Raw genomic sequence first — 24,595 nt, 5'->3', positions numbered from 1 at the left:
CACCTGAACTCTTCTCAATGCCACAACACTCTTGAGGTCAGACCCATATGAAATGGAGCAGCCTCCACCTACAGCACAGAAAATAGCTCAAAATATAGCCATAAAAATAAGCCTAGAGGGGCTGACACTGTGGCATAGCGGGTTAAGATGCTGCTTGCAGTGAAGGCATCCCATATGAGCGCCGGTTCAAGACTCAGCTGCTCCACATCCGATCCAGCTCTCTGCAAGGCCTGGGAAAGCAGTAGAAGATGGCCCAAGTCCTTGGGACCCTGCACCCATGTGGGACAACCCAGAGAAAGCTCCTGGCTCCTGGCTTCAGATCGGCACAGCTCCAGCTGCTGCAGCCATCTGGGGAGTGAACCAGCGGTTGGAAGACCTCTCTCTCTCTTTCTGCCTCTCCTCTCTCTGTGTAACTCTGACTTTCAAATAAATATATCTTTAAAAAAAATTAAAATTGATCCAAAAGCTAACAAAAAGAAAGAAAATGTAACCAGCATCTCCATGAGAACAGAAAATGCAACACAATTTCAACACTAACCAGACTGACTTAATTCTCCCTTCTTCATGCCTTACTTTCACTGATGGTTCCTCTCCTGTAAATTCAAGACTCATTAGGCCTGGCACTGTGGCATAACAGGTAAAGCCGTTGCCTACAGTGCCGGCATCCCATGTGGGCACCAGTTCAAGACTCAGTTGCTCCACTTCCAATCCAGCTCTCTGCTATGGCCTGGGAAAGCAGGAGAAGATGGCCCAAGTCCTTGGGCCCCTGCAGCCACATGGGAAGACCTGGAGGAAGCCCCTGGCTCCTGGCTTCAGATTGGTGCAGCTCCAGCCGTTGCGGCCATCTGGGGAGTGAACCAGTGGATAGAGGACCTCTCTCTCTGTCTCCCCCCCCCCCCCCCGCCTCTTCTCTCTGTGTGTAACTCTGACTTCCAAATGAATTAATAAATCTTAAAAAAAAAAAGACTCATGGGGCCCACGCTGTTGTGTGCTTAGCTAAGCCTCCACTTGTGGTGCCAGCATCCCATATGGGCACCGGTTTGAGTCCCAGCTGCTCCTCTTCCAACCCAGCTCTCTGCTACAGCTTGGGAAAGCAGTGGAAGATGGTCCAAGTGCTTGGGCCCTTGGCATCCACATGGGAGACCTGGCTCTGGGCTCCTGGCTTCAGATCATTGCAGCCATTTGAGGAGTGAACCAGTGGATGGAAGATCTCTCTCTCTGCCTCTCAAATAAATAAAATCTTAAAAAAAAAAAAAAGTCATACAAATTTTGCTGAACTTCAGTGAGGTATTTTCTCTTTGAGAAATACTACCTGTCCAAGAGCCAAACTGCCAACTGATCATGCTTTATAGGAGTAACAAGAACTTTGTAGGAAATGAAACTCCAAGAGGAATGCCAGCTGTGTGTCTGCTGACACACACTAGATACAGACTAGCTAACAAGAGTTCCCAAATCTAACTCTCAGCTTTAACCTGCAGAACATTAAAAACACTGATTCCCAGGAGCCAGCCCTAGCTACAAAATTAGAATCACCACGTGCAGTAACATTTTTAACCCTGCCCCCTGAACACTGGACTAACACACAACTCAAAACTAAAGGACAAAATAGGACGAAAAAATATCTATCAAGAGGTATCCACTGTGGGTTGGATGTTTAGCACAGTGGTTAAGATGCTGCTTGAGGGGCTGGTGATGGGGCATGGCAGGTAAAGCTGCTATGTGAAATGCCTGCATCCCATATGGGCACTTGTTTGTGTGCTTCACTTCTGATCCAGCTCCCTGCTGATGGCCTGAGAAAGCAGCAGAAGATGGCCCAAGTGTTTGGGCCCCTGACACCCATGTTGGAGATCCAGATAGAGCTACTAGCTTCAGGTTGGTCCAGCACTGGCTGTCCTAGGCATCCGGGGAGTGAACCAGTAGATGGAAGATTCTCTCTCATTCTCTCTCTCTCTCTCTCTCTCCATAACTCTTCCAAATAAATACATAAATCTTAAAAAAAAAAAAAAAGAAGGAAGAAGGAAGGAAGGAGGAAGGAAGGAAGGAAGGAAGGAAGGAAGGAAGGAGGAAGGAAGGAGGAAGGAAGGAGGAGGAAGGAAGGAGGTGGAAGGAAGGAGGGAGGAGAAGGAGGAGGAAGAAGAAGAAGCAGCAGCAGCAGCTGCCTGAGACACCAGCACCCCATTAGAGTGCCTGGGTCCAAGTCCTGGAAATTCTTCTGATTCTAGTTTCCTGCTAATGAACACCCTGAAGGCTGCAAGCAATGGCTCAAGTACTTGAGTCCCTGTCATCCACAGAAGAGACCCAAACTGCATTGTGGGCTTCAGGCTTAACCATGCCCAGGCCCAGCTGATGAGGGCATCTAGGGAGTGAACTAGTAGACAGAAGATCTCTGTCTCTCTTTTCCAAATAATCTGTAAAAAAAAAAAAAAAAAAAGTGGCAGCCACTAAGATCCAAATTCCATGGAATATTCTTGACTAAATATCACTGTTTCTGGCTCAATTACTCCAGTTTTCAAATTTCTGATGTTTCTGAAACTCAGGACAGCCTCATCCCTTTTCCCAAAGAAGATGTAAGTGATCAACAGAAATCAGAGAGGTCTCCACTTTTACCAGCTCACGATCTCCTCTTCCCACCAAATCTTATCATGAGATTTTCCTAATTTGTACCTGCCCCTCCAGCCAATTTCATCCCTTTGCGCTTTCCTCCCCTCATTCCCACAACAGACTGGTGGGAGTACAATCAGTGTCCCTGCGACTCAATTTTCATGCATCGTCCATTGAACAGATAACAGCTAGGTACCGAGAATATGACAGAGAACAGATCTCAGGGGCAAAGCCATGACAACACAGTAAGTACAGGATGGGAAACCAGAAAAAGACCCTGATTATATTATACAACATCAAAAGGCAAATGAGTGTCTTTTGGAGAGCAGTCTTACTGAACCAAAAATAGGGCTCCAGCCCAGATGTCATCTCTATACAGAAAAGGCCCTGTTACTCAGCGTTCCATAATTGACAGTGAATTCTGCTGTTTGATCAGCCACTGGTGCACCGGAAATCAAGGTCAATATGATCACAGGGAAGCATGCTTGGGGAACATATCCAGTGGCATTTATTCAGGCTATTAAACAACTATACCCTCGAGCCCTGGAGCACCAGGATCAGTGCGTAGAATTAATTCCTAAGTAAACTTAGCAGAGCCAGTGTATTTTCACACCCCCAGTAAAAGCAACTTTGGAGACAACAGAGCAGGGTGTAAGTATCAAAAGGTAAGCAGAAGCTCTAGATATGGGAAGGTAAAGACCTGAACCACTGAAATGCTGTGCTAAGTATACAGAATGCCCTTTCTGATGGAAAACCAGCTCTGCAACACCACTGAATCAAATAAGTCTGCACTGAGGGTGATAACTTGAAAGTACAAGAGAAGTGTCCACTTGCCACAAAAACACATGCAGTTACAGTGAAAGTGCAGAGCCCAAGAAAATACTTTTACAAGATGTAAATTTTATAGAATTAAATTATTTGGAAAAAGCAAATGTCAAATTTTAAAATTAAGTCAAATGCACATCATTTATATTTTAACTTTTATTTAATAAATATAAATTTCCAAAGTACAACTTTTGGATTATAGCACTTTTTCCCCCCAGAACCTCACTCACACCCACAACCATCCCATCTCCCACTCCCTCTCCCATTCCATTCACATCAAGATTCATTTTCAATTCTCTTTATATACAGGAGATCAATTTAGTATATATTAAGTAAAGATTTCAACAGTTTACACCCACACAGAAACACAAAGTATAAAGTACCGTTTCAGTAATAGTTATACCATTGATTCACATAGTACAACACATTAAGGACAGAGATCCTAAATGGGGAGTAAGTGCACAGTGACTCCTGTTGTTGATTTAACAATTGACACTCTTATTTATGACATCAGTAATCACCCAAGGCTCTTGTCATGAGTTGCCAAGGCTATAGAAGCCTCTTGAGTTCACCAACTACTACCTTATTTAAACAAGACCACAGTCAAAGTGGAAGTTCACCCCTCCCTTCAGAGAAAGGTACCTCCTTCTTTGATGGCCTGTTCTTTCCTCTGAGATCTCACTTACAAAGATCCTTCATTTAGGGATTTTGTTTTTGTTTTTGTTTTTTGCCACAATGTCTTGGCTTTCCATGCCTGAAATACTCTCATGGGCTTTTTAGCCAGATCCGAATGCCTTAAGGGCTGATTCTGAGGCCAGAGTACTGTTTAGGAAATCTGCCCTTCTATGAGTCTGCTGTGTATCCCGCTTCCCATGTTGGATTGTTCTCTCCTTTTTAATTCTATCAGTTAGTATTAGCAGACACTAGTCTTGTTTATGTTCCCTTTGACTCTTAATCCCAACATTATGATCAATTATGAACTGAAACTGATCACTTTGACTAGTGAGATGGCATTGGTACACGACCCCTTGACAGGAGTGAATTAAAATCCCCTGGTGTGTTTCTAACTCTACCATTTGGGTCAAGTCTGACTGAGCATGTCCCAAATGGTACATCTCCTCCCTCTCTTATTCCCACTCTTATATTTAACAGGGATCACTTTTCAGTTTAATTTTAACACCTAAGATTAACTGTCTGTCATTAAAGAGTAAAACCAATGGTTTTAAAGGAATAAAAAAAAAATACTACAAGGAATAAAGTAGTACTTTGTTCCTTGACAGGACAAGGGCTGATCAATTCATTGTTTCTCATAGTGTCCATTTCACTTCAACAGGTTTCCTTTTAGGTGCTCAGTTATCACCGATCAGGAAGAACATATATTTGTCCCTTTGGGACTGGCTTATTTCACTCATCATGATGTTTTCCAGATTCCTCCATTTTGTTGCAAATGACCAGATTTCATTTTTTTTACCACTGTATATTATTTTATTGAGTACATGTCCCATAATTTCTTTATCCAGTCTGCTGTTGATGGGCATTTAGGTTGATTCCACGTCTTAGCTATTGTGAATTGAGCTGCAATAAACATTGAGGTGCAAACAGTTCTTCTATTTGCTGATTTAATTTCCTTTGGGTAAATTCCAAGGAGTAGGATAGCTGAGTTGTATGGTAGGGCTATATTCAGGTTTCTGAGAAATTTCCAAACTCACTTCCGTAGTGTCTTTACCAGTTGGCATTCCCACCAACAGTGGGTTAGTGTCCCTTTTTCCCCACATCCTCGCCAGCATCTGTTGTTGGTAGATTTCTGAATGTGAGCCATTCTCACGGGGGTGAGGTGAAACCTCATTGTGGTTTTGATTTGCATTTCTCTGATGGCTAGTGATCTTGAACATTTTTTCATGTATCTGTTGGCCATTTGGATTTCCTATTTTGAAAAATGTCTATTTATGGGGCCATCGCTGTGGCTCACTTGGCTGGTCCTCCGCCTGTGGCGCTGGCATCCCATGTGGGCGCTGGGTTCTAGTCCCGGCTGCTCCTCTTCCAGTCCAGTTTTTTATTTCTCTTTTGATTCCTTCTATGACCCAGTGTTCATTCAGGAGCATGTTGTTCAGTCTCTATGTGTTTGCATATGCTCTAGGGATTCCCGAGTTGCTAATTTCCAGCTTCATTCCACTGAGGTCTGAAAAGCTGCATGGTATGATTTCAATTCTTTTGAATTTGCCGAGACTTGCTTTATGGCCTAGTATATAGTCAATCCTAGAGTAGGTTCCATGCACTGCTTAGAAGAATGTGTATTCTTCAAGTGTAGGATGAAAAGTTCTGTAGATATCTGTTAGATCCATTTGGGCTATAGTGTCGATTAAATCTGCTGTTTCCTTGTTGATCTTCTGTCCAGTTGATCTATTCCTGAAAATGGAGTATTGAAGTCCCCCAATACTATTGTATTAGAGCCTAAGTCTCCCTTTAAGTCCCTTAACATATCTTTTAAATAAACCGGTGCCCTGTAATTAGGTGCACATACATTTATAATAGTTATATCTTCCTGTTGAATTGACTCCTTAATCATTATATAGTGCCTCCCTTTGTCTCTCTTAACAGTTTTTCTGTTGAAGTTTATTTTGTCTGATATTAAGATGGCTACACCAGCTCTTTTTTGGTTTCTGTTGGCATGGAATATCTTTTTCCGACCTTTCACTTTAAGTCTGCATGCATCTTTGTTGGAAAGATGTGTTTCTTGTAGGCAGCAAATAGATGGGTTTTGTTCCTTAATCCATTCAGCCAGTCTGTGCCTTTTAACTGGACAGTTCAGGCCATTAACGTTTAATGTGACTACTGATAAGTAATGACTTTACCCTGCCATTTTCCCAAAGATATTTCTAATATATGCTTTGAGCTTCCTATGATCTTTTACTGGGAGATTTTCTTCCTTTACCTTTTTCTTATTGATGGCCGTGTTTCTGTGTTTCTGTGTGTAACACATCTTTAAGTATCTTTTGCAGGGCTGGATGAGTGGCGACAAATTCTTTCAATTTCTGTTTGCTGTGAAAGGTCTTTCTTTCACCTTCAATCACAAAAGAGAGCTTTGCAGGATATAATATTCTGGGCTGGCAGTTTTTCTCTCTTAGTACCTGGGCTATATCTCGCCATTCCCTCCTAGCCTGTAGGGTTTCTGCTGAGAAGTCTGCTGTGAGTCTAATTGGAGATCCTCTGAGAGTAATCTGGCGTTTCTCTCTTGCACATTTTAGAATCTTTTCTTTATGTTTCACTGTGGTGAGTTTGATTACAACGTGTCGTGGTGAGGATCTCTTTTGGTCATGTTTATTTTGAGTTCTATGTACTTCCTGTACTTGGATGTCTCTGTCCTTCTCCAAACCCGGGAAGTTCTCTGAAAGTATCTCACTAAAAAGGCCTTCTAATCCTTTCTCTCTCTCCATGCCTTTGGAACTCCTAGAATCCAAATGTTGGGTTTTTTTAATAGTACCCTGTATTCCCAACAATATTTTTCATATTCCTAATTTCCTCTTCTTTTCTTTGGTTTGACTGTATACTTTCCTGTGTTCTGTCTTCTAAGTCTGATATTCTCTCTTCTACCTCACTGATTCTGTTTTTAAGGCTCTCAAATGTGGTGTTTTTTTTTTTTTGTTTTTTTTTTTTTTTTTTTGACAGGCATAGCGGACAGTGAGAGAGAGAGAGAGAAAGGTCTTCCTTTGTCGTTGGTTCACCCTCCAATTGCCGCCATGGTCGGCGCACCACGCTGATCTGAAGGCAGGAGCCAGGTGCTTCTCCTGGTCTCCCATGGGGTGCAGGGCCCAAGCACTTGGGCCATCCTCCACTGCACTCCCAAGCCACAGCAGAGAGCTGGCCTGGAAAAGGGGAAACCGGGACAGAATCTGGCACCCCGACGGGACTAGAACCCAGTGTGCCGGCGCCACAAGGCGGAGGATTAGCCTATTGAGCTGTGGCGCTGGCCTTAAATGTGTTTTTTGCTTGTTCTATTGAATTATTAATTTCATTTTGATTTCTCTTCAATATCTCAATTTCATGTTCTACTAAATTCCTCATTTCATTTTGTTTCCTCCTTAAGATTTCATTTTCACAAGAGAGATTTTCTGTCTGTCCTGTATGGATTTTTGTAGTTCATGCATTTGATTTTTTTTTTTTTTTTTTGACAGGCAGAGTGGATAGTGAGAGAGAGAGAGAGAGAGAGAGAGAGAGAAAGGTCTTCCTTTTGGCCACTGGTTCACCCTCCAATGGCCGCTGCGGCCGGCGTATCGCGCTGATCCGAAGCCAGGAGCCAGGCGCTTCTCCTGCTCTCCCATGCGGGTGCAGGGCCCAAGCACTTGGGCCATCCTCCACTGCCTTCCCGAGCCATAGCAGAGAGTTGGTCTGGAAGAGGGGCAACTGGGACAGAATCCGGCGCCCCAACCGGGACTAGAACCCAGAGTGCCGGCGCTGCAAGGTGGAGGATTAGCCTGTTAAGCCATGGCGCCGGCCGCATTTGATTTTGATAACTTTTAAATGTTATCATAAATTTTTTGAAATCTGTATCTTGCATTTCTTCTACCTCATCATCTTCATAATCTTGTATTGAAGTGTCATGTTCATTTGGAGCATCATGATGTCTTCCTTGTTCTTGCTTCCTCGGGTTCTGCGTTTGTTGTTTGTCATTGTATAGATATTCTTTGTTTTCTTCTTTTTTCTCACTGTGGTGGCTTTTCTCATTATACTACAAAGCCAGATTAAGTGGATTAAGTCTGCTTTTGGTGAATCTCCAGAGGTTTGTAGTGGGTATAGCCAGAGAGCTCTGTTCAGTTCTTCAGGGTTAAGGGTGTGCCAAAGGTGACACAACCATGTTTGGCGTGGTAAATCTTCTCTCTCTCTTTTTTATTCAAATGGGAAGTAATTTTCCTCAGCTGAGCTCTTCTCCTTGATGGCAATCAGTGCCTGAGCGCTAGCCCCAGTGTGTATAATATTTGTCTGCTCTGTCCCAAGGACCACACAAAGGATCTGTGCAGTCCTCAGTATAAGCTCATATTCCCCTGCAATGCCTCTCACTGGGTAGCCAAAGCCCCCCAAATTTGTGGTGTCTCCCACTGAGACTACTCACATCTCAGCCACACTGTGAGTTCTCCCACACACCCTCAGTTTTTTGTTTTGTTTTTTTACAGTCCCGGTTCATAAGTTCCACACATTCACTAAGTCTTGGTTTCCTGTTATTTCTCCCCACCAGAGTCAGGTTTTTCTGCTTGGCTGAGGGTAGGTGCAGCCCTGAGCTGGCGCAGCTGTTATATATGTCCAAAATGGCACCTGCTCTATTGTCTTGCTCACCTTTGTAAGGTGTGTGGAGAGAGAGGATCTTGTCTGCACCATTCACTTTTATTTTTTTTGGTCTCCTCTAGTTAGGCTGGTGTACTTTGCCCCACAGGGCTTCAAGCCTCATTCCCTCTAGGCTCTTCCTGCCACTTTTCCCCCAGTATATCTGGCTACTGCAGTTTTGCCTCACCTCCCTTTCCAGCGCTGGTGCATAGACTCGGCAGCTGGGGTCCCAAGCCGTGGGCACCCGTGCCCTCCACATAGGTCCACCATGTCCCCCTAATTCCGGAAGTTTCCTCTGTAGTTTTTTTCCCTAACTCTTCCCTGAGGCTACAGTATCTCCACTTTTTTTAAAACTATCTTTTCCTGGACTATCAGTGAGCTCCCTCCCTATTCTGCCATCTTGGAGCCCTCTCTTATATTTCTATATACAAAGAATCAACTCAAAATGGATCAAGGATCTAAATCTATAATCTGATACCATAAAATTACTAGAGAAGAACATTGGGGAAACTCTGCAAGACATAAGTATAGGCAAAGACTTCTTGCAAAAGACTGCAGAAGCACAGGCAATCAAAACCAAAATAGACAAATGGGATTATATCAAGTTGAGAAATTTCTGTACTGCAAAAAGAAACACTCAGCAAAGTGAAAAGGCAACTGACAGAATGAGAGAAAATATTTGCAAAGTATGCAACTGATAAAGGATTAATACCCAGAATCAATAAAGAGCTCAAGAAACTCAATAACAACAAAACAAACAATCCAATGAAGAACTGGGCAAAGGATCTGAACAAAAAAGGAAGTCCAAATGGTCAACAGACACATGAAAAAATGCTCATTACCACAGAGTAATGCAAAACAAAACAACAATGAGGTTTCACCTCAGCCCAGTTAGAATAGCTGTCTTACAGAAATCAAGAAGCAAGAAATGCTGGTGAGGATGTAGGGAAAAAGGTTCCCTAATCCATTGTTGATGGGAATGTAAACTAGTTCAACCATTGTGGAAGACAGTATGGAGATACCTCTAAAAGGTGAAAATAAATATATCATATGATTCAGCAATCCCATTCCTGGGAATGTATTCTACCAAGATGAAATTAGCATATGAAAGAGTTGTCTGTTCCCCCATGTTTACTGTAGCACAATTCATAATAGCTAAGATATGGGATTAACCCAAATGTCCATAAATTGATGACTGGATAGAGAAAATATGGTATAATACACTATGAAATACTACTCAGCCATTAAAAAGAATGATATCCCATCGTCTGCAACAAAATGAATGCAACCAGAAATAATCATACTTAGTGAAATAAGTCTATCTTAAAAAGACAAATACCATGTGTTTTCCCTGATCTCTGATAACTAATATAGTACCAAAAATGTAAGGTATAGAAATGAAACTGATATTTTGAGCTTTAATGATTGTTTACAGCCATTGTCTCTACTGCTCAGGAACAGAGTTTTTTCTTCTTACTATCTGTTGAACACGTTCCTTAGTGTAAGGTTAATCTTATGAGTATAAAGTAAAAGGAAAGCAGATCATTGTGAAAGTTAAGAGAAGGAACAGGAGAGATAGGAGGAGGAAGAGTGGGAGCATGGGCGGGAGGGAGGGTAGGGTGAAAAGTATCACTGTGTTCCTAAATCTCTGTAGATGAAATTTGTATACCTTAAATAAAATTTTTCAAAATCTGTGTCAATGACATAAAAGATAAGGTTTTAAAAAGCATTAGAACATTAAAAAATCCAAAAGAAAAACAAAGTGTAATTGGTCTAACTTCTTTCTTTAATTTATTGGAAAGGCTGACACAGAGCTCCTACTGGTTAACCTACTGGTTAACCTCCCAAATGCCTGTAATGACCAGAACTAAGCCGAGGCCAAAGCTGGGAGCCAGGAACTTAAGCTGTATCTCCTACATGGGCACAGGAACCCAATTACTTGAGTCATCACCACTGTCTCCCAAGGTCTGCATCAGCAGGAAGCTGCAGTCAGGAGACAGAATAGGCATCAAACACAGGCACTCTGGTAGAGGTCAGGGCAGTACAACCAGGGTCCTAACCACTCAGCTAAATGCCCAACACCAAATCTTTTTATAGAGAAACCTCATCATATAAGTCAACATAGAAAATGCACATAATTTTTAACCCTGAAATCCCACTTTGTTCAGTCTTCCTTAAAAGTTAATTAAGTATGAAAATACATAGACATAGAAACTTCCATCACAAAACTATTTGTAATAACAAAATACTCAGAAATAATCTAAGTGTCAAGTGGGAATGGACTAAAAAAATCATTATCAGATACTAACTCTGGGTGATAAGAATGCTTCTCTTGGATTCTCATGACTAATTATCATTTTACGTATCATGGATAAAGGTTCAGTTCTGCTTATCTATAGCATGAATACCTACAAAAATTTAATTTTATTATTTCAAACATCTATTTATTTATTTGAAAGGTAGAGTTACAGAGAAGCAGAAGCAGAGACAGGGAGAGAGATCTTCTATCTGCTGATTTACTCCCCAAATGGTCACTAAGGCCAGAGCTGGCCCAATACAAAGCCAGGAGCCAGGAGATTCTTCCTGGTCTCCCACATGGGTGCAGGAGCCCAAGGACTTCGATTATCTTCTGCTGCTTTCCCAGGTGCATTAGCAAGAAGCTAGATCAGAAGTAGAGCAGCTAGGACTTGAACGGGGCCCCAAATGGGATGCCAGCACTGTAGGCAGTGGCTTTACTTGCTACACCACAGTGCTGGCCCCCAAAAAAGTAATTTTTTAACTTTTATTTAGTAAATACAAATTTTCAAAGTACAGTTTATGGATTACAATGGCATCCCCCCCCATAACTTCCCTCCCACTTGCACCCCTCCCATCTCCCGCTCCCTCTCCCATTCCATTCACATCAAGATTCATTTTCAATTATCTTTATATACAGAAGATCGATTTAGGCCAGCGCCATGGCTTAACAGGCTAATCCTCCGCCTTGCGGTGCCAGCACACCGGGTTCTAGTCCCGGTCAGGGCGCCAGATTCTATCCCAGTTGCCCCTCTTCCAGGCCAGCTCTCTGCTATGGCCCGGGAAGGCAATGGAGGATGGCCCAAGTCCTGGGGCCCTGCACCCACATGGGAGACCAGGAGAAGTACCTGGCTCCTGCCTTCAGATCAGCGAGATGCACCAGCCACAGCGGCCATTGGAGGGTGAACCAGCGGCAAAAAGGAAGACCTTTCTCTCTCTCTCTCTCTCTCTCTCTCTCTCACTATCCACTCTGCCTGTCAAAAAAAAAAAAAAAAAAAGATCGACTTAGTATATATTAAGTAAAGATTTAAAAAATTAATTTTAAAATGAAGTAGATAAAATCAAAGACTTTTCTGTATAAAATCTGACCATTTCATCCTTTCACTACTTCTATACAGAGAAAAAAGAGCTCTATTCTCTAATCCCATCCTTTAATTGGGTTGTCTTTTATACATAATTCCAAATATCCATGGCCTTTTAAAAAAACCTGTGTCATGAGGGAGACTAACAAAATAAAAATTAGGGGTGGTTCAGAGCAAACCCACCTCTGACGCTAATAAGACACAGCACTCACACTAATTCAGTGAGCTGCTGCAGAATCTAGAATTATCACCACAGGACCCAAGTTAAAGGGAGCAATAGTGATTTGGACAACTGCCAGGTTTTAAAAGTGGACTTTAGGTTTCTGGTTTTTAGTTATTTAGGCTTGAGGGTGTCGCTATTTCCACTAAAATGACAGATGCATAATAGGGGGGAAAAAAAGCAAAACATAAATAACAATAAAATAGTAAATTATCCTCTGAAATTATAGTTCACAGCAATAACTACTGCTAATATTTAGTGTTTGTGATATTTTGCTTTCATTTTTAAACCTATTTCAAAGGAATTATATCATTTCTCATCCATTATAATGGTGAAATTTAAAATCACGCTAACATTCAGTGGTGACCAGGCATTTGACATAGCAGTTAAGTAGCTACTTGGGATGCCTGTATCCCATATCAAAGGACCTGGTTCAAGTCCTGGCTACTCCACTTCCTGTCTAGCTGCCTGCTAAGGCATATCCTGGGAGCAACAAATGATGGCTCAAGTACTTGGGTCCCTGCCCTCCACGTGGGAGGCTAGGATGAAGTTCCTGACTCATGGCGTCAACCTAGACTAGTCTTGGCTGTTGCATGCATTTAGGAAGTGAACCAGTAGATGGAAGACCTCTCCCCTGACTCCCTCTGCCCTTCAAATAAAATAAAAATAAATTTTAAAAACGTTAAGTATATTAGGTACTGGTCATGTTATGGGAAATGAACACCCTCTTCTGCTACTGATGAAAGTGTAAACTAGTATATTAATACAGTGAAAGGCAAGGTGGCAGAATCTATATGATATGAACTATATATCTGCATCTCCCCACCACTTATGTTAAAGCCTTAACCTACAATGGGCTGGTATTAGATGATAGGGTCTTTGGGATATAATTAGGTTTACAGGAGGTCTTGAGGGTAAAGCCCTCATAGGAATTAAGGTCCTTAATTCACTCTCTCTACCATGAGAGGTTACAACAATAAGACAAACATTTTTAAACCAGGAAGATTCCCTCTCCAGACACTGAGTTGCCAGTGTCTAAATCTTGGATTTCCCAGTCTCTACATGTGTGAGAAGATATTATTTAGGCTACTCAGTCTATGTTATTCTTTTAAAAGAGAGAGAGAGATTTATTTGTTTATTTGGAAGTCAGAATTACAAAGAGAGAGGGAGAGACAGAGAGGTCTTCCATCCATTGGTTCATTCCCCAGATGGCCACAATGGCCACAGCTGGGCCAGGCAGAAGTCAGGAGCCAGGAGCTTCATCCAGGTCTGCCATGTGGTGCATGGGTCCAAACATGTGGGCCATCCTCCACTGCTTTTCCCAGGCTATTAGCAGGGAGCTGAATTGGAAGTGGAGCAGCCGGGACATAAACTGGCATCAATATGAGATGCTGCCATGCCAGGCAGTGGCTTAACCTGCTATACCACATCATCAGCACCCCCCCCCATCTATGTTATTCTTTGTTCTAACAGCTCAAATTAAGATACTATATAAACTAAAAATACCACCCAAATAACTTTTTTACACTGAATGTAATTATTTACTATAAAATTTGCCTTATAAGGTACCCAATTCAGCACAGTTAAGATGCTCAGAGTTGTGCCACATCAACATTAATTCCAGAACATTTTCATGACCTCAAAAAATAAACTCCATCCCCATTAGTAATCAATCCTTACTCTCCTTTCCCCCAGTCCTTGGCAACAACTAATTCACTTCTTGTCTCTATGGATTTGTTCATTCTGAGATCTCAAATAAAGGAACCCATATGCTAGGTGGCTTTTTATTAATCGGCTTCTTTCACTTAGCAAAACATTTTCAAGGTTTGTCCACTTTGTAACATGAATCAACAATCCATTCCTTTTAATAGCTAAATAATATTCTACTTTATGGATATACCATATGTGATTACATATTCATCAGCTGATAGATATTTCCCTTGTTTCTGTATTATGGCTATTATGAATAATGCTGCTATGGATATTTTTGTACAAGGTTTTCTGTGTCTTTTTTATTGCAGCCATCTCTGTAGCTGTGAAACTATTTCTTATAGTGCTTTTGATGCACACTGCCCTAACGCCTATGGTGTTGAATAGCTTTTCGTGTACTTATTGACTATTTCCATATCTTTCTTCAAGTAACGACTACTCAAATATGTTGTCTAGTTTTCAACTGGGTTGTCCTTTTATTATTGAGCTGTAATAGTTGTCTACACACAATGGATCACAGACCCCTATCAAATGGTTTGTAAATATTTTCACCCATGCTCTAGGTTCTTTTCACCTTCTTGACCATATCTTTTGAAGCACAAAAGTTTTTCATTGGTCTTTTTCACTTTATTTGAAAGGTGGACAGGACAGACAAAGAGGCAGAGAGAGAGAAAGATCTTCCATCTACTGGTTCACTTCCCAAACGCCCACAGCAACTGGGGCCAAAGCCAGGAGTACTGGTACTCAATCAATGTCTCCCACATGAGTGGCAGGGATCCAAATACTTGAGCCATTGCCACTGCCTCTCCGGATGTACATTAGCAGGAAACTGGACAGAAGCAGAGCTGGGATTCAAACGGAGCACTCCAGTATGAAATGTGGGTATCCCAACTGGCATCTTTCAATTTAATGAAGTAATTTTATCTTTTTCTATTGAACATATCTAAGAAACCACTGCCTAACCTAAGATCACAAAAATTATACCAGTATTTTATTCTAAGTGTTGTTAAATTAACCTTAAATTTTCTACAGTTTAATTATATCTGTGGTAACAATAATATATGTTTGTCAAACTCATAGAAATATACACTAAGAATAAAGTTTATTGTTTGTAAATTAATCTTTAGACCTTACAAAAGAGAAGACTAATATTTTTCTGTAATAGCATAGCCAAAATAAGAGCTTAAATAATAATCTCATAGCTAGATTTGCTTTGCCATCAGCGAAGTATACAGTAAGTAGAAAAAACCTCCCTTTCAGACCAAAGGGAAAGAAAGTTTTAAAGTGAGAATATAATTTTCTTCATGGGCATTGTCTACCTTAGAAAAACTACTACAGAACATGCCTGTGACTATAGACTTGTAGTTCAGGCCACCGAAGATTAGAGATGGGACTTGGGTACTCCCTTGACTTGCATCCTCTGGTCTGCTTTAACAACAACCAGGAGGAAAAGAAAGCTAGGCATCAGAAGCAAGGGGTGGCAGGCCTATTAATGGCTGATCTGTACAGTGATCTGCCCTCAAGGAAACCCAACAGGCCAGTCCACTGCAGTGGCTTGCAATGTGGTAAGCCTGGGCTTCAGCAGAAGTCAGCTTGTGAAGAGCCCTGGCAGCTCTGCCAAGAGTTGCATCACTGGAAATGGACCTGCCCTGGAGTCGAAGGATGCTCAGGTCAGAGCCACAGATCTTATTGGCTCTAAGCTGAAAAGCCCTTCACTCAGCCCAACTTCCAAAGTAACCACTGCAGCTAAGGGGACAGCCAAGTAGGGTCAGCAACATTGCAGGCAGAACTGTAAATTTCTTGTTAGAGATGCCACCTGCCTTTACCTGGCCAGCTCTCCTCCCAGGCCAGCCAAGTAATGAAAGTCAACAGAGTGCCTTCCCCTAGGAGGTTCACACCTCCCTTAGGATGTACCCCATGTGAAGAGATAGATAGGTCTGGGCCTCTTAACTTACAAGGCCTAAAGCCCAACAGATTATTATCAAGCCCCTTCTGTCAAGTTCTATTTGCCTCTCAATCAGAAAACTTAATTGTAGCTTAGACAGCACCTTTCTTAGCTCCTCTAATAATGACTCTGTCCTTTGTTCTAGACCCTGTCTAGCGCACTTGGGCCTCATTCCTTCGTAATCATAACCTCTATTCTACCTCCAATGGCTCTACTCTCAACCTGTGTGTACTGATGGTCCTCTTCCCCACTTAATGCTGTATAATTGTTCAGACCTGGTAAATGCCACTCTTAGGATCATTGGTTACTATCCTCACCCTGTCTTTTATGACCTTGTCTAAATATGATCAGAGTCGGCAAACTTGGAAGACTTCCATAGCCTTGGGAACTCATGACGAGAGCCTAGGGTGGTTACTGGCGCCATAAACTAGAGTGTCAATTTGTTGGGTCAACAACAGGAGTCACTGTGCACTTGTTCCTCATGTGGGATCTCTGTCCTTAATGTGTGTACATTTTGATTTAATGCTATAACTAGTACTCAAACAGTATGTTTCACTTTGTGTTTCTATGTGGGTGCAAACTATTGAAATCTTTACTTAATATATACTAAATTGATCTTCTGTATATAAAGAGAATTGAAAATGAATCTTGATGTGAATGGAAGGGGAGAAGGAGCGGGAGATGGGAGGGTTGCGGGTGGGAGGGAAGTTATGGGAGAGGGAAGCCATTGTAATCCATAAGCTGTACATTGGAAATTTATATTCATTAAATAAAAGTTAAAAAATAAAAATAAATAAATTATCTCAATAAACTTGATAGCTTGACCTTCTGCTTCAGCTTTAGGGGTTATGTATAAGGAACATATGATCCACAAACACTGTAGTATTATTTGTAATAATGAGTCTATCAAATAGAAAATAGTTCAATAGAATAAGGGTAGTAATAACATTGAATTTTATGCAATAGTTCAAAAGATTCAGCTAAGTTTATATTTGTGTATATCAAAAAGAACTCAAACGTTCTAGTAAACAAAAAAGAGTTGTACACAGTAATTTACACACCATGAAATTATGTATGCAAAGAACTTATATAACCACATCGTGTGATTCTATGAATACTTATGTAAGTATCTGAGGTATCTGGAAATACTTTGCCTCTGCAGATGGAAAAAGTCACCAGGATGGGCAGCTGGTCAGAAAGGAGTTGAACTCTGTCATTTTTCCCCAAAGAAAAATATATTCATTGTTTACTTGTGTGTTTAAAAAGGAATCTGTGTGAGCTGTAAGCAAACTAAGAATAAAGTCATATTTTAATATTTGTGTTCATGGAAACAATCCTGCACCCACCCACCCACCCACACACTCACATACACACACACACACACACAACACACGATCTTACCAATTTGGATTTTCCACACTTTCCCGGAAGACAGATTCTTCCTTCATGGATGCATACTGCGTCCACGTAAGGCAGTGACTCCGTATGGCCATGTTTCGTTCCTGAGGATTGAGCCAGGATTCCTCTTCCAGCTGAATACTGGGTACCTTTAAAATGCTCACCTGTCCAACAGATGAAGAAGAGATTTCTCACTTGTAAAAGCAGGCTACATAAGGACTGTGTTCAGAGGAGCTTTCAGTCACAGATAACTAAGTGGACAAGCAATCATGATTTTTGGATGAAGGCTCACCAAAGGCTGTAACTCTCTGATAATCTAATGTACTATGACCTTACTAAGTCATAGTAAGGACACGCAAATGACAAAGGATTCATGTAAGCTGTGCCTGATACCCCTAACTGGTAAACGCTAAGTAAATTATCAGCCTCCTTTGTGTCTCCTCTAGGGCTGGTCATGGCCGCCTTAAATTGATGGGTTCTAATTGGGCCACTTACAGGCTCCCATGCAAGAAGATATTAGGTAAAATATTTTCTTCACTTTAAATCCCATCCAAAACCTTAAAATGTATGCTTTCCTAGGTGGAGAAGACATGGAAAATTACAAAGGGAGAATTGTACAAGTCAGAGGTATCTTTAAATTATTTAGGAATTGAGATACAAGACAAAGTTGAATACCTTTTTAAATAATAGATTCAAAGTGTGTATATAGGGCAAAGGCACAGTGTGCACTCTGTGGAAAAAGCCAGTAATAACTTGCTGCTATGGGTAACACATTTTACCAACTGGAAAAGACAATAAAGTTCATTTTCACTATCATATGATCTTTATTTCCACTAAGAATGTGACAGACTCTTTTCATTCACAGTCAGTAAGCAATGGAGGCTTCCATTTTTCCTATAGACAGCACCACAATTTAATATGCAAGCTAATCAGAGGGAATCAACTTGAGTTCTCCTTCACACACAGAATCTCTTTGGGTTGAAGCTACCACTTAGACGATTTTAGAAGTGCCTACCAAGTTGCTCTCCTCTGCCTAATAACCCTAAGAAGACTCCCATCAAAAATCCTCTACGGTTCAAGCAATGTGATGAAAAATTTCCACTCACCTTTTTCCAACAAAGAATCACCAGAGTGCTTAAGGGTTTCAAAAAGAGAAAACAATTTGCTATCATGAAGATTTCATCATCAAGGATATTATTTTACAGAACCCCACACAACAAGACTTAACAAGGAGCACTGAGAACAAAAGCTGTTGTCTCCACCACTGAATTAGAAACTGAAGGTTTTTTAAAAAATATTTATTTGAAAGGCAGAAATACAGACAGAGAAGGACAAAGAGAGAAACAATCTTCCATCTGCTGGTTCACTCCCCAAAGGCCACAAAAGCAATGGCTGGGACTAGGACCAGCCTAGGCCAAAGGCAGGAGCCAGGAGCTTCTTCCAGGTCTCCAAGGTCATTTCAGGGGCCGAAGCAAATGGGTCATCTTCCACTGCTTTCCCAGGCGCATTATCAGGGAGCTGGATCAGAAGAGGAGCAGCCAGGACTCAAACCAATGCCCATATGGGATGCCAGCACTGCAGGAGGAGACTTAACTTTCTACACCACAGTGCCAGCCCAGAAACTGAAGGTTTTAATCTTCCTTACTAAAAATCAGAGTAAATATTTACAATTTTCCCACTTATAATCATTCTTACCTAAGAGTCATTTCTAACCATGTACAAATTAGAAGATAGTCACTACATGAAAAATGCCAAAAATATCTTTAAAAAAAACTGTAGAACATCTCTACTAGAAACCATGACATTCAGAGAGAAAGAGAGTGAGTGAGAGGGAGACAAATGGAGACAAAGTATCTCCAGCAGCATGTGCCAAAACTGGGGTCCATGTGAAACAGCTTTCTAACTCTGAAGGGTTACAAGTTAGGAGAAGTAGGAAAGTTATACTGTTTCTCTATATCAGAAAATGCTGTCTCTTTCTATGACTATTAAAAATTACTCCAAGTCCAAGCATTTATCCCAGTAGTTAAGGTACCCGCTTTCTACATCAGAGTACCTGGGTTTGACACCTGGCTGCAGCTCTTGACTCCAGCTTCCTGATAATTTGTGCCCGGGAGTCAGTGGTGATGGTTCAAGTAATGAGTTCCTTGCCACCTATTTGGGGGACCAGGACTGCATTCCTAGCTCCTGCCTCTGGCTTCAGCCCAACCCTTGCTACTGCAGTCATTTGTAGAATGAAACAGCAGACTGGAGTTTGCTTTTGTGCGCTTGATCTCTGTCTCTCTCCTTCTCCCTCTCCCTCTCCCTCTCCCTCTCTCTCCCTCATCCTTTCTCTCTCTCTCTCTCTCTGTCTCTCTCTCTCTCACAAACACACACACACACACATTCACACAAATAAATAAAAAAATAATAAGATTACTCAATGTTATACCAACACAGATTTAATTCTGAAATGAATTTACCTTCCTTAAAATTTCTGGAACAACATTCTTACAGATTGCAATCCTCTTTCGATAGATAATTCCTGTTGACTCATCTAGAGAAAGAAAAAACTTACACTCAAAAAATTCTAATTAAGGAATGTATTCTTGTCTTAATGCTAATAAAGCTTTTAAAGTCAATCTCAATTTACTGTATACAGAAAATGTTTAACTCAAAACTCAGTTTCTTTCACTACTTTTCTGGGCCAAATCATAAATATTCCCTGTCTGTGATCAAGAAATAAGGGTAGGGTAGCAACTCACAAGGCACATTCTGGTGTCACAGATAAAAGAATCAGAAAGTATTCATTGCGCTGGACTATCAGTGTTGACACCTAGCGAGCCTCCTGCTTAACTCCAGCAATGGGAATGCTTGAATAAAAACATGGAGAATCTGATTCTGCCAACTTCTATATCAAGCATAGGCTTCTGGCTACAAAATTTAAACCCATAATTAATTACTTATACTAGCCATAGTCTTTTTTTTTTTTAAAGATTTTATTTATCTATTTGAGAGGTAGATTTACAGACAGTGAGAGGGAGAGACAGAGAGAAAGGTCTCCCTTCCGTTGGTTCACTCCCCAAATGGCCAAAACAGCTGGAACTGCACCCATCCGAAGCCAGGAGCCAGGAGCTTCTTCCCAATCTCCCACATGGGTGCAGGGGCCCAAGGACTTGGGCCATCATCTACTGCTTTCCCAGGCCACAGCAGAGAGCTGTGGGAAGTGGAGCAGTCAGGACTAGAACTGGTGCCCATATGGGATGCCGGTGCCACAGGTAGAGAATTAACCCACTGTGCCATGGCACTGGCTCCAGCCATAGTCTTCTCTCATAAGGAAGTAGACCCTCTATGACAAGAAGCAATCTGGGAGTGATGTATCCAGAATTAAGCCAGTGACATAAAAAATACAATGAACATGAGTTAAGAAAAAGGGAGATAGAGGCAATGAAAAAGAAAAACTTTGAAATGTGGTCACTGGCGCTGTGCATTACTGTGACTCAGCCATGTTGCTATAGGATTTCTCAAAACTCTGACTATAGTAGCCTCAAGCCTTGTGGCAAACACCGTGGCTGCTCAGAAGCTGATGATAGGGCACAAAACTGGCTCACCTCTGCCCATTGACACCGTCTTTGTCCCTGTCACCCAATGTTGGCCACCTGCACACTTAAAATAAATTAGCTGTTCCTGGAAGCAAAGAGGCCCCCCGCCCCGACAACAATGGAAATTATAACTAACATTCTTCTTTTAGGATACACACATTGCTCTCAAATTTGATCTTCACGACAAGCTAAAAACAAGTTGTTTTGCCGGCGCCATGGCTCACTAGGCTAATCCTCCGCCTTGCGGCGCCGGCACACCGGGTTCTAGTCCCGGTTGGGGCACAGGATTCTGTCCCGGTTGCCCCTCTTCCAGGACAGCTCTCTGCTGTGGCCAGGGAGTGCAGTGGAGGATAGCCCAAGTCCTTGGGCCCTGCACCCTATGGGAGACCAGGAGAAGCACCTGGCTCCTGCCATCGGATCAGCGCGGTGCGCCAGCCGCAGCGCGCTAGCGCGGCGGCCATTGGAGGGTGAACCAATGGCAAAAGGAAGACCTTTCTCTCTGTCTCTCTCTCTCACTGTCCACTCTGTCTGTCAAAAAAAAAAAAAAAAAAAGTTGTTTTCCCAACTGACGGATGAGAAGCTGAGCCTCCAAAAAGTTACGTTGTGAAGGTAGTAATAAAATCAGATTTGTCTGATGCAAAAAAAACAACAAAGTTTCTCCCACATTTGAGTGCAGGTTCATGAGAAAATGGGTGTTTTCTAATATATTTATATGGTTATACACATGCAGAAATGTCCTCACAAACCAAAGACAGTTTTATGTTTACCAAGTGCAGAAAGGTCCTTACAGGCGTGTGATGAGCAGTGCTGTCCCATGGTTTCTAGGAAGGCTGAAGAGCATGCTAGACCTGCACCTCCCTGGGCAGCTCCAAAGTTTGTGCATTGACTGTGTACCTTGTCATGGCCTCCTGCAAAGCTCTATCTTCAAGTTCAAACTTTATTCACAAAATCAGGCAGCACAGGCCACAGTTGATCCACCCTGCTCTAGTCAACAATGAATCACACTGCCAAATAGTTATAATTCCACAATCCAATCATTTTCCAGTCGCAGCTCATATCCATGCTGCTCATTACATCTAATTTGCCATATGCGAACTGACATATAAATGCACTATAAGGATAAGTCATGTGACCTGGAAAAAGTTATTTAATCTCTCTGTACCTCAGTTTCTTCATTTGTTAAATAGGAACAATCATAACAACTACCCACACATTGTTCTGAAGATTAAATGGGCTAATGAATGCCCAGCACGTATTAAGAGCTTCAGAAGTGTTAACTGTTACAATTATACTTATAGCTAATTTTTATAGCTTAGTTTTGTCACCAATTATTACTTAGAAAGTGATAAGAGCATTGTTTAAAACACAATAGGTTGGACACATACACATAGACACACACACACACACACACATACACGCACCCCTTACAAAAGTCAGTAAAACGTCCTGATCATCATGGAAGTGACAGCATAGTCAGGGAACTCACCTCTTTTTTCCTCCACGATTTTTACAGAGATGACATTTTTGTCCATAGGGTTGGGGTACTAAATGAAAACACATAAAGAAGAATTAGCATTCATCTTTTACCAGAGTGAATTACTTAGTAGTAAATATTTTCCAAGCAACCTCTAACTAAAGGCTAGTTTTCAGTTAAGGATCTCAAGTTTACCACTTGGGTCTAGGTCAGTGATATGCTATCTTGTACAAAATCCAGAGGAAATCAACTTTGGATCTAATCTAGCCTTGGGTGGAAAGCAGGCATAAGGTTCAGCTAATTAATAAATAATAACACTATTAATATTGAATGAGTCTAACATAAATCAAGAGTATCTTTTTTTTAAGATTTACTTATTTATTTGAAAAGCAGAGTAACAAAGAGGCAGGGGCAGAGACAGAGAGGTCTTCCATCCGCTGGTTCACTCCATAACTGGCAGCAACAGCCAGAGTTTGACTCAAAGCCAGGAGCCAGGAGCTTCTTCAGGGTCTCCCACATGCATGCAGGGGCCCAAGGACTTCAACCATCTTCTACTATTTCCCCAGGCCACAGCAGAGAGCTGGATCAGAAGTGGAGCAGCCGGGTCTTGAACCGGTGCCCATATGGGATGCCTGCACTGCAGGCAGCGGCTTTACCTGCTACACCACAGCGTCGGTTCCAAAAATGTTCTTCACACCAGCCACTGTGCTAAACATTTTATTTGCAAGACCTTGTCCAAATCCAATAGCCTCTCTGAGATAACTAGTTTAGGAGATACCATTAGCCCCACTCTTCAGAAATGGAAACTGAATCAAGATTATTCTACTTAGAATCACCCAGCTATCTTCTGGTGCAACCAGGAAATTCAACCAGTTCTCTTAATAGAGTGATCTCCTTCACTACTTACTGACTCCCAGATACTTTCTGTCTGCCTCCAAAGCCTGCCCACCTAACCTACAACCAAATCACCTCAGAGTTACTCTAATCCAACCCTTTCCACTCATGCTCAGATGTGAAGGGAGACTCTGAGAGGTGAAGGGACATCCACAAAGCCACAGGACAAGGTGGCTGCTGACACAGGCTTGCTGAGCCCTGTACTGGGCTCTGTTCCCCAAGGTTTACTGCTACATCATGTGATAAAATCTGCCAAGGAACTGAGAAGGACCTCATACCCAGGACATCCTAAGTTGGTGGGCAGGATGCAAGAGTAGCAGGTAGGTTGAGGGATGGGAGAAGTAAGACCCTCCACTTGGTAACCTGACTATACTTCTTCTGAAATCAGGGAATAGAATACAAAAACCTGTGAGTGTGGGACTTCCTACCCCACATTAGTAGCAGGCATCTGCTTACATGTATGATGTGTGTGTATATGTACTTGCGTGTGTATGACTGAATTTCAGGGGAAACAGTTTGTCCATTTCACACATTGTAAAAGAATTGAGGGTACCTGGAAAATGCCACAGAAAATGGAATCAAAAGATAAGTCTTGGGGTGGGCGTTGGGACATAGCTGGTTAACTCACCACTTGGGACACCTGCTTGGTTCAAGGCCCAGCCACTACATGCTTCTGATCCACCCTCCTGCAAATGCACCTGGAAGGCAGCATACAATGGCCCAAGTACTTTGGTCCCTGCCACCTTTGTAGGAGACCTAGATGGAGCTCCTGGCTCCTGGCTTCAGCCTGCCCTAACCCTGACTGTGGCAGGCAATTGGGGAGTAAACCAGGGACTGGAAAGATCAATCTGTCTCTCTTCCATCCTCCTTCCTTCTCCATCACTCTCTGTCTTTCAAATAAATACGTAAATATTTTTTCAAAGTTTACTTTCAAGCAAAAAACAATTTTGAAATTTTTTTTCAAATATGCATTTTCCATGAACTTTTTAAAGACCTTTCACATCTGTGGCCAAAAAGGACACAAGAGCAGAACATGGGCTTTCTGAGGGTGGGAACACCACCTAGCTCAGTTGTCACCTTATCTCTGCCAACCTGCAGTGTCTGGCATGTGGCACCCAATGAAGACTTGCTGAACCAATAAATGATGTGGAATATAAACCTCAATGACCTCAGAGCTCAATTTAGAAAATAAACCTTTCTTCTCGGTAACTAATCCTGAAGAGAACAGTGAGCTGTTTCTCAGCAGCCTGAGCAGCT

The 24,595-nt window shown here is 41.9% G+C and overlaps 1 protein-coding gene across 1 annotated transcript in view; it reads right to left on the bottom strand.

Moving 5' to 3' along the window:
• Positions 1-24,595, bottom strand: part of PRELID2 (PRELI domain containing 2) — an 87,500-nt gene that overhangs the window by 48,489 nt on the left and 14,416 nt on the right. Inside the window, exons 2-4 of the mRNA XM_062188910.1 lie at positions 22,457-22,514; positions 19,852-19,925; positions 17,396-17,556 (exon numbers count right to left, since the gene is read on the bottom strand). Coding sequence (XP_062044894.1) covers positions 17,396-17,556; positions 19,852-19,925; positions 22,457-22,514 — 293 coding nt within the window. The remainder of the gene's footprint in view (positions 1-17,395; positions 17,557-19,851; positions 19,926-22,456; positions 22,515-24,595) is intronic.

Source organism: Lepus europaeus, chromosome 4 (assembly GCF_033115175.1).
Source record: "Lepus europaeus isolate LE1 chromosome 4, mLepTim1.pri, whole genome shotgun sequence".
In the NCBI taxonomy this organism is placed as follows: Eukaryota; Metazoa; Chordata; class Mammalia; order Lagomorpha; family Leporidae; genus Lepus; species Lepus europaeus.
The sequence above is the reverse complement of the archived record's forward strand: the minus strand, read 5'-3'. Positions and strand labels throughout refer to the sequence as shown.